This window comes from Mycteria americana, chromosome 6 (genome assembly GCF_035582795.1).
Source record: "Mycteria americana isolate JAX WOST 10 ecotype Jacksonville Zoo and Gardens chromosome 6, USCA_MyAme_1.0, whole genome shotgun sequence".
NCBI lineage: Eukaryota > Metazoa > Chordata > Aves > Ciconiiformes > Ciconiidae > Mycteria > Mycteria americana.
The window spans coordinates 7,619,333-7,635,462 of NC_134370.1; the positions used below are offsets into that span (position 1 = coordinate 7,619,333).

The 16,130-nt window shown below is 42.1% G+C and overlaps 1 protein-coding gene across 3 annotated transcripts in view; it reads left to right on the top strand.

Annotated features, from left to right (window-relative positions):
- The first annotated feature begins 1,072 nt into the window (after window positions 1–1,072).
- The window catches only part of CACUL1 (CDK2 associated cullin domain 1), a 55,104-nt gene continuing 40,046 nt past the window's right edge, over window positions 1,073–16,130 (top strand). For all 3 annotated transcript variants that reach the window (XM_075504455.1, XM_075504457.1, XM_075504458.1), the window contains exons 1-3: window positions 1,073–1,567; window positions 8,172–8,298; window positions 12,934–13,036. In XM_075504455.1, the coding sequence (XP_075360570.1) occupies window positions 1,264–1,567; window positions 8,172–8,298; window positions 12,934–13,036 (534 nt within the window). In that variant the 5' untranslated portion in view covers window positions 1,073–1,263. The remainder of the gene's footprint in view (window positions 1,568–8,171; window positions 8,299–12,933; window positions 13,037–16,130) is intronic.

Sequence of the window (16,130 nt, forward strand, 5' to 3'; positions counted from 1 at the left end):
CATCTAAGAAAAACACTATTAGTTCAAAGACGTAAGAAAAAATGCAATAGGGACAAATTCTTTTCATCACTTGCCTTTATCAAAGCATCTCGAGATAGGCCCGTTCCAAAGTGCAGTGAAATCAGTGGCATCTTCTGCTTTTATGAAATAGGACAGTTTTGTCTCATGCTAAAATAGAAGTCGGTGTTTCTAGTTGGGAAACAAATGACACGCTTTTCGCTTTTCATGAGACATTTTGGAAAGAAGTCTAGACACCTCTGCTTTTATCTACGTTTTTCACTTCGTTTGCCAGCCAGAGCAAAACCCCCCACAGTGGAAATTTATTTTCAGTAAAAACCCGCTACACATTTCCGTTCTTCCATCGCAGTAGCCAGTTGCCAATGAAAATAAAACCTAAGGTAAGTATACTCGAAGGCAACTAGACAATATAAAAAAATTGTTTTTAACTGTTACATTGGTCATTGACAAACGGTTTTGGATGTTGTTTGTGCAGGCTTTTCCTCCATTAACAGGAGAAACACTGTAAAATGGCAACGTTGTGCAGGCACTTTACAGACCACGAAGTCAGAGCGGGCAGGGTGGTACAACACCCACGGCACGTTTAAGCTTTTCCAATGGGGATTTTCCCGTGGCCGCGGCCGTTTCCCCGCCTGGAGCCCTGCTGCTGCGGAGCGCGGTCCCGCTAGAGGGGGATGTAGCCACAGGGCCCGAGAGCGAGCGCAGGCCCCGGCCGCTGCGGGGGGCAGTGCCGCGGCTCTCGCCTCAGCGGGGGAAGGCAAGCCACCCGCGGGACCTGCCGGGGCCTCCCCTCTCAAGTTTAAAATTAATTACTGGGCTTGGGAGGAACTGGGAGAGGGGAACCCCGCCCCCGCTCCGTGCAGCCCCGGCCACGGCGCCCACCGCCTCACGGCACCGGCGGACCCCGCGCCCTCCCACAATGCACAGCGGGCGGGCCGCCGGCGCGCGGCCCCGCCTTCTTCCGCGCTCCAGCCAACCGCCGCTCCGCCCCGCCGGACTACACTCCCCAGCATGCCCCGCGGCGGGGGTCTCCCGGCCGGTCCGCCCGCCGTCTTCCTCCTGCCGCAAAGTGTCGCGCTGTGCGGCCGGAGCCTGGGCTGGCGGCCGCGGGCCGTGCCCGGAGCCGTGCCGCGGCGAGCCCCGCCGGGCGGAGAGCGGCCGCCATGGGCGGCGGGCGGTGATCCCCCGCCCTGCCCCGCCCCACCCCGCCTCGCTCCCCGCCGCGCCGGCAGGCAGGCAGCCGCCATGGAGGAGGAGAGCATGGAGGAGGAGGGCGGCGGCGGCTGCGAGGCCATGATGGACGACCAGAACCACAACAACTGGGGCGCCGGCGGCTACGGGCGGCACCTGCTGGGCCCTACCGCGGCGCCGCTCGGTGACCGTCTCCTGCGCGGCGCCGCCGCCGGGCCCCCGGCCGGGCCGGAGCTCCCCGCGGTGCCCGAGGCCAACGGCGTGCTGCGAGGCTGCGAGCCGGGGGGCGGCGCGGGCAAGGGGGGAGCCGGAGCCATCGCCGCCGCCATCAACATCAACGCTTCGACCTCCAAGTTCCGTGAGTGACCGCCCTGCCCTCCGCCCTGGCGGCCTCGGGCGCACGGGGGGGGACTTCGCTCCCGGGAGCGGCCCCGCGGCGCTGCCAGCCGCTTTCCCCCCCCCCCCCCTCCCCCCGGCCTGCGCTCCCCCGCCGCTCCCGCTGCCCCCTGCTCGCTGCTCCCGCGCCTGTGGCCAGGCTCAGGGCTGCCCCACGGCGGGTCCCTTGCGTGGGTCGTGGCCCGGGAGGCTTCTCGGAGCGAAGCCAAATGGGTTAAAGCGCCTCGGAAGGAGAAAATAACCTTTCTTGCACGCACCCCAACCTCTGCTGCTGCTTTCTTGTCACGGCAAGGTGACGTGGTAGGTCTGGCTGTAGAACTGGGCGAACGAGTGTAGGCAGGGTTTGCGGCTCTACAGGGGCACCGTCGCTTTTCCTGAAGCTTTTAGCTCAGGTCGTGTTTTCCTAAAGACGTTTTTTCCTGCCTGAAAAACCCAAAGATGGGTCTGAAACCTGTTTGTGATTGCTGATGCGGTGGGATGGTGGTGTGTGCCGGGCCCCTGCTATCCTGGAAGGGGTGTATGTCTGTAAAGGCCTCATGAGAATAACAGGAGGTGTATTTAGCTCTGAAACATCTTTTGCATGTAGTTTTTAATAAAAATGGCAACTTTTTCTGTTGTTTTGCTGAGCTAAGATTGAAGGAAGGGAAGATTTTTTTTGCTGTTCATTTCAATTCTATTTTTATTTCCAGAAGTCACGCCTCTGGGCAAAATATGTCCTTTTCTCTAATGGCTGTTGGAAAACTTGTATTGGCTAGTTAAAAGTATTCCTGGAAGTGTAACCATGTAACTGCCGTGATGAAATTTTGATGGGAAATGCACCTTTTTTTTTTTCTTTGTTTCCCCCCTTCTCCCAGTGCTAGCTCACCTGTCCAGCTCCAGAGCTGATCAGAAGCTCGAAGTTCAGGCTTCTGGATCCCTGCTTCTCTGGTAGCCTGGGTTTTGTGGCTCTAGGCACATTGCCAAGGCTGGCTGCTTTGAAGTTGAGGCTCCCAGACTGCATGAGCTCTCTGGCTCTCTGCCTGTCTTGCTTGTCAGGGCTCCAGGTACTTTGGGGTGGCTTATAAACACTTGGGACAGTTGAAATGAAATGTCGTTTGGCCTTGCTAAACTAAGCTCTTAAATTCCCAATCCAGAAACTTAGAGCCTTAGTTTTTCCTTCTATTTCAGAATGAAAATGGTTTTCAAGCTGGATCTTCACCAAATGGGAAGGTGACTTTCCAGCTAATCTACAATTTATGTCTGAGGGGGAGAAGCGACTGTGCATGATTTTGCTTAGGGTGTGGTTTTTGAGTTCTTGTTTTCACTTCGCCAGCATTGATATCCCAACACAATATCTGCCTTACTGATGTTAAGTATTGTTTTAAAGAAAATTAAAATTCCTGTAAAATACAAAATTCTCTGAGTTACGTTAATTAAAACTTTTCTATGCCTTTGTGTTTTGGATAGTTTTGCTGGTATGTGTATATGAACAGAACAAGTCTAGTGAAGTAGAAACAAGTCTAGTGAACAGAACAAGTCCAGTGAAGTGAGAAAGTACAGGAGCTGAGTTAGGATCCTGCGTGTTCTAATCCTGCCTCTGACAGAGGATCCCTTAATCTCCTCTGTTTAATTTTCATGTATAGAAAAAGGGAGAAAGGTCACTTTTGATGTTAATGTACAATGAAAAGGGGGACAGCGTGTGCTAGATCCCCTCCTGCCTGCTATGTCTTAGCAATGAACATGCGTAGAGCAGCTGATTGTCAGTCTTAAGCTTGATAGGAAAGTTGTCTGTTCTCTGCTGCGTGAAGAATTTCTTGCAGTTGAATGAGCTCATGGACTCATGCCTTGCTTGCTTCATGATGCAGAGGCTTAGTCTTAGACAGATTATCCTACACATGACCTTCAAAAATGTGGGTGACATATGGTTTCCAACAATCCTATGATAAATTGGAGCACCTCTGACATTCAGATAGGTCTCTCCCTCCTGATTCTTCCCTCCAAAACAAAAAAATCCAGTGCCTGTGTGACAGTACGTAATTACTTGCGGCGTGTTGGTTTTGCTTATGTTCATAGTTGCAAGCTAAAGCTGTCTGGTGGGCCTTTTTTGGTCTAATTTAGCTGGCAGAATAATGGAGGAAGAAGGTTAATGGAAACCCTTTAAAAATCTTTCAAAGCGGCCAAATCTAGTTCTCCTTCCTTGAGATTTTGGTGAGACTGAGAATTAAAATCAGGTATAATAATGCGTAGTTCATTTAACAGCTTTTCTTGTAGTTAAAGCAACTTAAGAAAGTTTTCCATGTTGTGGGAAACTTAAAACTAAGTATTTATTTACAGTTGATCAGCTTCGGTCATAGTTATGGATTGCAGTAGTGTTATGAAAAGTATTTTTCAAAGGCCATAAGGGAGAAAATAAGAGAGCATTTAATACTTTAAGTAAAACTCTTCTGTGCTAGTAATTGCAGCGTATCTGAATTGTGGAGAAAATGAAGAGTTTTCCTTCTTGTTTTTTTCATCCTTTTCAAGCAAGGATGATTATAAATGTATTTGATCCCAGTCCCATTTAGGATGGGGATGTGTGGCTGTGAGGGCTGGCATATCCATTAAATCTGTTGACTTCCCCGTTGCGTAACGTAGTTCAGCGTAGTGTATGTGCATTGCTGTGTAGGCAAAAGTCTGATGAAGAAAAAGTTTAATGTTACTTTTACTAACCAGTCTTAACACAGGCTGAGACATGTAATAAAAATAGAATAGAATTGAAAGCAACTACAGGGCAGACTCATAAACTTGCTAGTGTATGCTAGGATGTGTCAGGCAGGGGGTACAGCAAAATCTGTCGTGTGCACATGCGCGTGACGGCTGAGAAAAAGGAAAGCGTAGAGCCACAGTGGTAGCTACAAGTCTGTGGATGTCTCAGACATCTGCTGGAAGAGTTTGTACACTTCACCAAGATATCTTAGGATTATAGGGTGCATTGCTAATTAAGCAGTAAAGCTTCATATATGTCACTTTGTGAGATGAAATAAAGCTTCTGAAAGATGCCTAGCTGCTTTGATTTTTATTGTCGGAATAAATGACAGATAATTGTCAGACTGGTGTCTGCTTACTTGACAGTCGGTTGGATTACCCGTCCTGATCTGCCCCCTGCTTTTTTTAGCTATAGTTTTAAAAGAAGGATGTTTTTTATATGTGAACATAGTAAACGTTTTGAGTAGCTTTTCAGGTTAAGTTATCTCCTCTAAATAACAAAACCAACAGTATCATTGATTTTATTTTTTGTAATTATTATTCTATTCTTCACATCCCATGCCTGTTACTCTTCTAGCATCTTTTTTGAGCTACGTGTGTTTGTAAGTTCTTTTCTTAGCAATTTCATGGGAGATATATGCCTACTCTTGGACTTTTTCATTTTGTTTTTTTAAAATCTTAGTATTTTTTGTCATTCTTCTGATTTAAGTTGATATCAAAGAATTTGGTAGCTTGGATCAGGCTATGTTTCAATTATGGCTATGATACTGAAATATCTAGGTTATCATATGAAGCTCATGCATATTCTTTTTCACTTAAATGGTTTCACTGCTGCATTTGACTTAAACGGTTTTTCTTTTGAACTCTTCTGTATATGGAAAAGCAGCGGTTGCTTCTCAGGCTTTACTTGTGAAGTCTTTTATAATTTGCTGGAAAATACTGGCTTCCTTTCCATTTGATCAGAGTGATTTCTCTCCCAGCCCCACCCCAAACTTGCTGTAGTTGGATAAAATTGTGCATTCTAGCATGCTTTGTTACAAAATGTCTGTGTCACTTCCCAGAAACTTAATAAATGTCAAGGAAATTGAAGTAATCTTTTAGTATCACCCTTTCCTTGTGATGTGGAAAAGGAGGCTGTTGGACAAATAATTTTAAGTCTTGAATACCTAGTGTAGGGATAAACATTTAAGAATGACATCCTAAAAAGATGGAAAAGTAAAAAATTAAAGAAGTTTCTGAACGGGCAATCTGTCTTTTCTTTCTAAGGATTTGTGTGTGTGATTCCTTTCCTTCCTGGTCTTGAGTTTGTTCTTGCAGAGTTTGTAATTGGAGGGTGCTTCTTTAAGTCATCCTTTTGCTTTTTGTGCATGTGTGCAAGTACTGCCAGAAAAAAAGGACATTACTAACCTGTGACAGTTATTAAAATTTAAAATTAATTTGTTTTCCAGATTAGAAGAATAAAAATAGTGATTGTTCAGTGTGTAGTCTTTGGACTCTTAACTATATAAATATTATGGTTGGCTTAGTTTCAGAGCTGAAATGTGGAAATCAAATGAAATAATACTTGTAAGAGTTTTTTGAGTAAAAATGAAGCTTTTCTAGAATGTTACTTTGAACTCATCAGTGTTTCCTATGCAAGTCTCCTGGGGCTGTTTGTAAAAGCATTTTGTCCTTTACCTGTGCAGCACTTCTAATGGGCAGACCTTCCTATCTGCTACTTCTTTCTTTTTCCATATTGTAAAAAAAATAAATTGATACCTCAACAGCCTGTTAAAAAATTATTTTACAGTGTTCTCAATTCTTACTTGACTATTTTCTTCCAAATGAATAGAGCTCATTTAATATGTTAAACCAGATGTGGGTGTGATTATACATTGAAATCTAACATTTATGCTGACTTCAGTTTAATGTTTTCTGTGGAACAGAGCACTTCTGTGGAGACCCATCTTTTTTGGGGTAACAAAGTGAAATACAAATGCTCAATTTTTGCTACTAAGTGTAAGCATGAATAGTAAAGCTACTATGTGGAAGCTGCTCCTGAGACCATCTGCCCAGAACCCGGGCTCTGTAAGGGATGAGAACTCAAGCAAGTCATTGCAAGACAGATGAATAAGGGGTGAATTTACTGTCAGGCAGGTGCTGTGCTGTTCTGGCTGGCATGGATGCTTCTACATCGCGGAGCTGACTTGCTGGAGATGTTAACTTACCCCCTGGTAGTTGTGTACCCAGACCTGTAACCTTTATCAACTTGTTAGCAAACCGTGTCGTACTTTCAGATTGCAGGCTGGAGTGTTGGGACAGCATCCTGCAGCATTTGGTGGTAGTGACCCCTTCACTAGTCAGACACGTACTATGTTCACTAGCTCCGTTTCTGTAACAGGTATGAAGCAAAAGTGAACCAATGGCTAGTTGCGTGAAGAGGGGGCTAGGAGTACTGCCTTAATGTTCTTCACTAAGCAAGGTTTCTGGCTGAAATACCCTAAAAAGACACACAACAGGAATCTGTAATACCTGCTCTTACGGATAGCATTCAAACACTTTTTTGTCTCACACCTCTCTTTATTCCACGTTCTCTTTATACTCTTCTTTTTCTCATGATAGTTAACTGTGCTGACTGTATTTCCCTAGAATTGTTCTTCATAATGCTGCCAAAAGTGACTTACTCAGCTCCTTTCAGCCCCTTGTGAAAATAACATTTCAGAAACCTTGCTCCTCAAACCCAGCAGTGAATCTACCTTTACACATCTATTTAAAATGCAGCCCGATTCAAAATACTTCTTTTCAGTGTAGTGTCTAAATTGGATTGTTTGGGGTGGGAACTATCTTTATTCTCTGTTCTGTATAGCCCAGGCCCAGATGTGGATTTCCTGGACTGGATAGTTTTGCTATGAAGTGTACCCTGTGCTGTTGCTTACTGAGGGCTTTGTTTTGAGTCGCTGCTGTGAAGCTATGGTGGTGTGACAAGCCAACAAGGTAGTCCTGTGAGTACATCTCTGAAGGGAAGGTTCTAACCCTTCTACCGTGGCTGCTATTGGAACTGAGCCATGTGCGGTTAGTTCAGAAATCCTCCCTGAAAAGAGAGAGATTAAAACTCTTCTGTGTCTGTGAAGGCATACTGAGTGGCTTGCACAAGAGGGTGCAGTTGGGAAGCTCAGGGGGAAAATTGGGGAGTGATGGGGAATGCTAATTTAAATGCCTCCTATTCTTCCCTGTGTTGATTATTATCTGGAAAAGGAGTATTATTGTGCCTGCTAGAGGGGGAACTGTAATATGGATCCAAAAATGTTGCCTGAGAGCCTAACTGCAATTGAAGGCAGAGGGAATTGCATCAGCTTTTAGGCCAAGGAAGCTGCTGGTCCCACCTGAGACTTGTAAAATTCTGCTGGGAGGGAGTATTCCAAAAACTACCAGTCTTGGCCAAAGCTTATTCTCCTGCATGTGAGGACCCAGTGTTAATTATTGGTTCTGGACTCCCACAAAGTTGCATAATTCATTAATCTGAACTAACTGCTGAACTACTATTTTTTTTTTTTAATTATAATAATTATTATTATATTGTCACGCTAGAACTCCCAGGAGTATGTTTTTCCCTGCTACTTGGGCCCCTAAGAAATATCCAGGCACTGATTTGGCAGGTTTTCTGATTTTATTTTATTTTCCATAAATAAAAAGGTACAAATTCAAGTCTGAGCTTTAGTTTTATATGAGATTATCTTAGCAGAAGTGTACTGTTCCCAGTTTTTTTGGCCAGCTTATCGGTGTGATCTGAAATTGCAGAGCATTCACTTGCTTCTAATATTTTAGCTAAAGTTACTAAATGTGGTTTTGTCTTTTTCTTGTAGTAATGAATGTTATAACAATTGAAGACTATAAGAGCACATATTGGCCAAAGTTGGACAGTGCCATAGATCAGCTTTTAACTCAGAGTCCTGGTGACTACATCCCTATCTCCTATGAACAAATATACAGGTAAGGAATTCTTTTAAGTGCCATGTTACTTTTTTTTTTCTTTAAAGTTAAATGTTTGTTTTATCTTGCAGCCTATGCATATGTCATATTTTGTATTTATGAGGAGGAAAGTGGGGAGGTTATGTGAAGTACAATATTGTGTAAATGGTTGGAATGAGTGAACAATAGATGCATATCTTGACATCCCATGTTAACAGGAATAAATGGTAAAGAATTAAAATGCGTAAGTGCTGAAAATGTTAGCATTAAAGTAAGGTCCACCACAGTTGCTTAGTGTAATATATTAAGAAATGTATTAAAGTATCAACATCCCTTTCCTCAAAGGGGAAGAAGAGACTGGCATGGTAGGTGTTTGACTTAATGTTTCGAAAGGCTTCTTTGTTATGTCTAATAGGAACCAATTTTGTGCAGTAGAGGTGCAGAAGTAAATAGAAGCAACTGGTGCCGAGGTCCATCTATATGAACTGTCAGTTGTGTGTTTTGCATCAGGTAGATTTCGTCTGATTTCCCCCTCGCCCAGCCATCCTGCTGCATGTGCGGTTAGAGGCTGTCTGAAGGACTGACACAAGGTTCGGTCCATTATATCTCCATTCTTGTCTGCAGAACATTTGATTTGTACCTGGCCTGGAGCTGCAGTTTAGTTTGCTTTAAAAGGGATCTAGTCACACACCAGAACTGCCCTGCAGACTAAGCTAGTGCACAGTAGTGGGGATGGTAGGGGATTTGCTTCAAAACTACACTACTACTCCAAACCAAAATGCTAAGTGCTTTAGAGACCTGGCGGTTTCTTAGGAGATTGGCGAAAATGGAGATTTTTGTTCTGCAGGTGACAGGTATCCAGGGTGTTGGTAAATAGGATGGAAACTGGACAGCTGCTGCTGCAGTAAATGTACTGGCCAAGATGCTGTTGAAACTGCTGGCCTTTGCCAGCAACAGAACTAGTAGCACTGCTGTTGCGGTTTTCTTTACCATGGTGTTGCACTCTCTGAAATAACACTGGCAGCTCAGTCACTGGTTGCTGTTTTTAGAGGCTTTCAGCTCTATTGGGTCCTGCCCACTTACTCTTAGCCACTTTGTCTCTCCAATTGGAAACTTTGGATTAGGGAAGCAGATCCAAGAACAGCACGTGTTTAGTCTTCCCTCTTAACTCCAGTTAAAAACTTTAATAAACTTCCTCTTTCCTCTCCAAACTTTTGGAACTGTTGTTATCAGGATTCGAACATCATCATGTGTATGAATAATTGAGATGCTCAATTTGAATTGAGAGACATTTTGCAGCTTTAGCGTAAGTAATCAAAATCCTTTTCCTAGCTTGAAATCCCCAATGTGCAAACAGCTGTCAGTAAGTTAGGCCAACATCTCTCGATAGTCATCTCTGATAAAGAGTAGGTGTGCAAAATTAATGCTTTAATACCTAGAGTAGATCTGTACCTAGTTACGATTTTCAGATAACTGCAGTTTATCTTTGTCATCTTTTTACTCCTCAAAAGTTTTATTTATTAAAGGAATGATGGGTTTTAAGTTTCTCATAGATAACCCTTATACATCAGGGTGACGCTTGATGCAGTATTGTAATGATGCGCAGATGTCTGTTGCATGTATTTTACCAAAACAAAAGGTTGTCTGTAGTTTAGTGTTACTGATAAAGCTAGTGTGTCAGTTTTAAGTTTTCTTTTAAAAATTGTATCTGTGGATGTAATTACTCTGACACAGCCTTTTCCAACTAGGAGGTTTTTTTATTTATTTTAGAGAGTGTCCCTTTGCTTGTCTTGTAATCTAAACAACATAGATTGAGGATGGAAGAAAAACTGCTTTTTTGTTGAATTTAATGATGATGCTTGCTTGGAGTATTACAGAAAGTCTGTAGCAGATTTGAGGTTTAGATCCTCTCTGCTTCCCTAGGCTAGTTCTTTAGTCTGAAAATGGGGTGTTTTTTGAAGTGGTTCAAGCAGCTACGTATTTTTTATATTTTTTTTTTTTTACAGTGAAACTGAGCTGAAAATACAGTGATCTTTTTGACTGTCTTTGTGCTGACTAAAGGAATCAAGGTTTCCATAAAGCAAACTCAAAATGCATTGTTAGATACCCAAACTACTATATTTGACATGGTCAGTGATAACCGTAGGTGTCTACTCCACAGCAGTGAAAGCTAGGAGATAACTTCAGAGGTGTGTATGCAGATATTTACTACGTATCAGTTTACCCATAAGGTATCAAAGTGTGATTAGTGACTGTTTTCATCTTTGAGTCCAAAGCCTGCCTGTGTATAGTCACTTCCTCTTAAAAGGGTTACATCTTAAAAGGTTGACAGAGAGATGTGAAGGAAACTTTGAGGTGAGGAAAATGTGAACAGCTAAGTTGTTCTTCTGGCAACTGTTATGACTGCCTCCCAGGTACAATGCAATTAGATCACTGTTCTTCAAGACAACTTACATATCTCAGATCTTCATCTCTCTCAATAAATGCTTACCTTCTAATGTCCTGCTTGGGTCTTCCTTTTGCTGAGATGTTTGGTTATGCTAAAGGAGTAACAAGCTGGTGACTTCTTTTGGGTAATAGCAGGGCAAGGATGATTCACAGAATCAGCCCACAATCAGGAACTGAAAACAGGATCTGAAAATGGGGAAGGAACCTCTAAATAGAAGTGTTCAAATAAAATGTAAACACACTCTGTACGTACATAACGAAGATTGGTTTTTGACTACAGAATGCGTTGCAGAAGTAGGTACAGCAATTTTGTCTGTAACACTAAGCAGATGTGTACTTTAAAATTCAGTTTAGTTACATTGTTGCAAATGAAGTGGTCAACTTGTGGAAGTGGCTACATACTGGTTAGTTATGTAGTAAACAAACATACAGCCATTTGCTGTTATTACCTAGCTGGCTGGTTTGTAAGAGGTCACAAAAACCAGGCTGGCTTTTCTTATCACTGTTTCTCTGTTTGATCCAAATTAAATTGGTATTTTTGCTATTTACTTGCATCATACCAAAATGTCTTTTGCACTTTCTTGTTCCAAAATAGGATCTATTTGTAGACTTCATGTGAAAGAAACAGGGCTTCTTTGACTGTTAGTTAAATAATATCAAACTACAGATACTCAATTATTTTCAAAATATTATGGTAGGAGAGGTGTGGGATGTCTTTTGGTTTTTAAGAAATAGCGTGGTTTGCCAAATGAGAAGACTTTGCATAGGGATGAATGCTGTATTTTTTGGTGCTTTGGACATTGTCAAAGGATATAAATACAAACTTCTTAAAGGTAAAGGAATGTTAAATCTGTTACTGATAATTCACTTGTAAAACCTTCTTCCAGAAGACTTTGAGAGTGGCGGTTATTGAACTGGCCCCTGAAGGCTTGGAGTTGGTGCCTAACCTCTCTCTTGAATTAGAAAATTTCAATAGCCCACAGTCTACGGTTCTTTAATCCCATCTTTGCAGTTTGTTTGTCATTGTACCACCTTCTTGGTAGAGAATTGGAGTGTTGTAATTCCCTTACAGAGACACAGCGTTGCTGTACCATAGCTTTAGGCTTTTGGTGCTATTGAAAACTTGCGGAATTCAAGCCTGGGATCTGGACCTTGCTGGAAATAGTTTGTTTGCGCATGTCCTAAGGAGCAGTCTCTGGCCTAAATGGCTTGCTGTTGCAGTACTCCATACAAAGGGATGGAGGGAGAGGGGAGCAGAACAGAGGCATGGGGAGGAGATTTGGCTTGCCCAGGATATCAGGTGAAGTCTTCCTTGTGCCTCTTGATTTTTGGCAGCTAGCTTTCAAAATGCTGTCTTCAAAGAAGGAAAGCACTCGAGGAGTAAAAGCTGCTTGGTACAGATAATGTTGGTGTTAGTCCTGACAATGATGACTACCTTAATGTAACTTCTTGCTGAAAATAATATATGTATTTATTTTACAACTGTTGTAAATATGTTTTCAATACATAGCCTTATTTTGCAGATATGTTATATTGCAGTATGAGAGCAATAAAATGTTCTTAGAAAACAATGGTAACACTGAAGACCAGAGTTCATACAGCCAAGCCATGGAATGTAGAATTCACGTTTTGTTGCTCTTTCATTGCATCTTTGTTTATTATGAAAATGTTGGATTTTCTTAGAATTTAAGTAACAAAGGATGGAGTAACATGCTTGGGTCTGTAATTTTAGCACTTTTGCTGTTTCTTTTTAAAATGCTAGCACGGTTTTGGTGGAACTTCTATGACTGCTTGTCAGTGTTGCCCTTCTTTTAATAAGGGTTTTGCCCTAGAATATGCATATAATCATTAAACCTGCTTATTTTAATGGAGACTTCATTCACATAGGAGACACAAAAACCAGAATTAGGAGTGTGCTGTTGACAGAATTATCCTGGCTGTTCTGAAGTGCACTGTTAAGAGAACTCATTGTAAGTTAAAGTGAGGACGGGGAGGGGGAATGGGACGGACACACTGGGGCCTCCAGGGAAGACTTAAGAGCCTGCTGGAGCTCATTCTAAGCTTAAGGCTGTATTTAAAAGTTCAGCAGTCATTCAGTTAACTCTATTATCCTCTAAATTGAGACTTGAACAAAATATTTTTAAGTCTGTTACCCTTCATTGCAAACTGTTGTAAGTTCATTGTTTGTTCCTATATTTGTTTCTGCAGTTGTGTGTATAAGTGTGTATGCCAGCAGCATTCGGAACAGATGTATAGTGACCTAATAAAAAAGATAACTAACCACTTAGAGAGAGTCTCAAAGGAGCTGCAGGTAAGAAGCTGCACAATCTAATTCTGTCTTTCCTGGGATCTGTGATTATATCAGAGCAGCATGTAGATGGCCCATGGAGGGGATTGGTATTAAGACTGATTTACACTAGCTTACTAAGTTGTGGACCGCTTCATTCACTAACTGGCTGTCAGACAGAATACTAGCTACTAGATCCAATTGTATGGCAGTGATTAACCTTGGAGATCTGAACCACGTGGAGAGCAGTGGCTAAACTTGCATATGTAATGTAGAATCAAAGACTAGAGAATGGGAAGTCTACAGTATAATCTAGGATGTAAATGCTTCAGTCAAACATGATCTGCACACGTGACATGGATGTCTGCTGTTGCTGTGTTAATCTGTATAAATGGTTTATGGTCCTTGTGCATCACAAGCAGCACAAAAGGGAAAATCTAAAGGAAAAAATTGAAGTGAATTAAATATGAATTGTGAAGTATAAATTAGGAATTATTGCATATGAAAGTTTTGTGCTACAGTTTATTCTGCATTTTTCTTGCCTATCTCTAGATGTCAGTGGTTTACAGCAGTCCTAATACAGATTGTATATCCCTATCCTTCTCTGCATCCTATTTGTGCATCCATGTTTGTTTTCTTGTGTGTTCTTTGTTGAAAATTCGTTTTAGGCTAGAATCTCCAGACATGTTCTTGAAATTGTCATTGCTGTAGCAGCAACACTGTTTTACTTCCCTACAGCTTTTGTCACTTCCATAACTGATGTCTGAGTTCTGTACTGACTTGCAGTGTGTCAAATAGAGATGCCAAATACAAAGGAATCCTAAAGTACAGCAGCTCCTTCAGTGCTTCTAACAATTGATAACTAATTTGTCAGTCAAAAGCAGTCTTACTACTTTTAACTGCATCAGGTACTTCTGGCTAACGTGCATTCCCATCAAAATATATAACACTCTGATCGCTCTCATGTCCTTCTCATTTCACTCTTTTCCTCTTGTTGCTTTCCTTATAAAGGAAAATAACCACCCTGCATTTAATGGGCACAGTCTTTGGGGCAATCTTTGACTATAAAATAACTAGGTTGTCTTGAGCTAGGTTCTTTGCTTCTTTTCTCTTCTACAATTTCTTTATTCCTTGTGGAATGACAGCCTCACCGTTCTGTAAAAATTGGTTAGAGTAGATGGACATAGTTTTTAAAATAAAGCCTTCCCTTGGTTCTGATGAGCTGGTGCAGCCTGCACATTTTTCTTCTGATTGTGAGAACTATGAATCACTGCAGCTGTACAGGTTTGTCCAGTTCTTCTGATACATCCCATGGTAGTGTACTGCATTACTTTGCTTTGAATTTGGGAACACCCCAAAGTCTTTACTCAGTGGTAGTCCTTGACTGTTTCCTCTGAAGTTCCAAAACTGACTGAGGCAGCTGCTTTTAAAGTTTGCTTTAGCACATATGAGCATTAAATGCTTCTGCCTAAAAACAAGGCTGCCTTCTGAACATCAGCTGTTGAAAGAATAATTGAGACAACTATTTAATGCAATCTTTGTCTTGCAAAAGTTCCCTTATGTAGGTTAGACACACCTTGTGGCAGGTGGCAAGAAGACTGTAATATAACATGATATCATCTTTGAGAGTATTATGTGAGTTTTGTCTGATGTGAACATGACATTGGTTTTGGATGGTAAATCCATCTTTTTGAGCTGCTTGAAGTAAAACTCATGTGCCTTAGAAGATTGACCTGTAAAGAAACTGTTTTAACTGTGGGTTGTGAAATTTACTCTTAAGAAATTACTTTACTACAATATATTTTATTATCCTGATACCTCTTTGATCTTAATACATTTTGGTGACACTCAGTCACTTGGGTTTTATGTTGAAAATGTGGTGCTAGATCTTTACCCTAACAACAACAACAAATTACTTTGTAAATATTGGTCACTTGGAAGTTTCTAGTTCACACAGGCAAACAATAAAAAAAGCTATATATGCGAAGCCTTTTAATTCACAATATGTGGTGTTTTGTTTTCTCTGACATAAACTCATTCCACCTGCCAACAATATTTAATCTCTTTGCAGAGTTCTGTTTAACTGGCAAGGTGTGACTTGATGCAAGATAATTTTTTTTTTTTGTTTTTTTACATGCAGAGATGCAAATGTAGCCCAATATAAGTGGGAATGTTGGTTTGTGTGAGAAAGCAGATGATCATGAAAACTGAAATGGCAGGCAAATGCAATGTCTTATTCTGGACAAGCCGAGCAACTTCTTTGCATAGAAGTGCAACAGCTTAATGGCAGGTGGATTGCAGAATATCTGCACGTAACCAACATGCCAGAGCAAGCTGTTTCCTACAAGAACCACTCACCAACAGCAAAAGCAGTAAAACTGTCAGATACCGAGTAGTAAAAGTGAGAGCATCTCAGGGGTCCAGTCAGACTTGCTCTTGCATGGTTCGAGCCGTATTGGAATTTGTCATCTTTCTGCATGGCATTCACTGCAGAAACTCCTCTCTTTTTTTTTTATTTTTTATTCCCCCTTGCTGTGTGCTTACCTGACCAGCTGGCCTCAGCTGAAGTCAGCAGAGTGGTGGGCACTCGGGTGTCCTGAGCTGGGTGTCCCAGGCACTGCTGCTGGGGCCCCATGGTCGCACAGGGACATGCACACGCTCCCTGGTCATCCCCTGCGTGACTTCTGCTCTTCCAGACTGCAAGACACCTTGTATGACATTGGTGTTTGTTGCCACGTGCATTCCTGAAGGTCCGCTTCACAGATTTTCACCTCAAAAAAATCAGTTTTAAGTGGTGGCAGAGGCATTATGAAAATGTGGGTGGGCTGATGTATTCTCTGCATGTTAGACATTGGGTGAAAAGCAGTGAATGTTGCCTGCTGAGTAGTAGTACATTTAGATGAGATGAATTGCTTGTCAGACCATCAGCTCTTTGATATGGGGCCTCCTATATCCCAAGACTCCCTCCCTTTATCCCTATATATAAGCTATATCCCTAGCTCCCTCCTTACGATGTGTAATTAAATGATCCTCTCTTCAGGTTGTAGAGAGACTCTGAGCAAGGATTGCCTTCTGTTCTTGCAATTGATGTCTGACCAGCTTCTCTGCATTAGTAAGA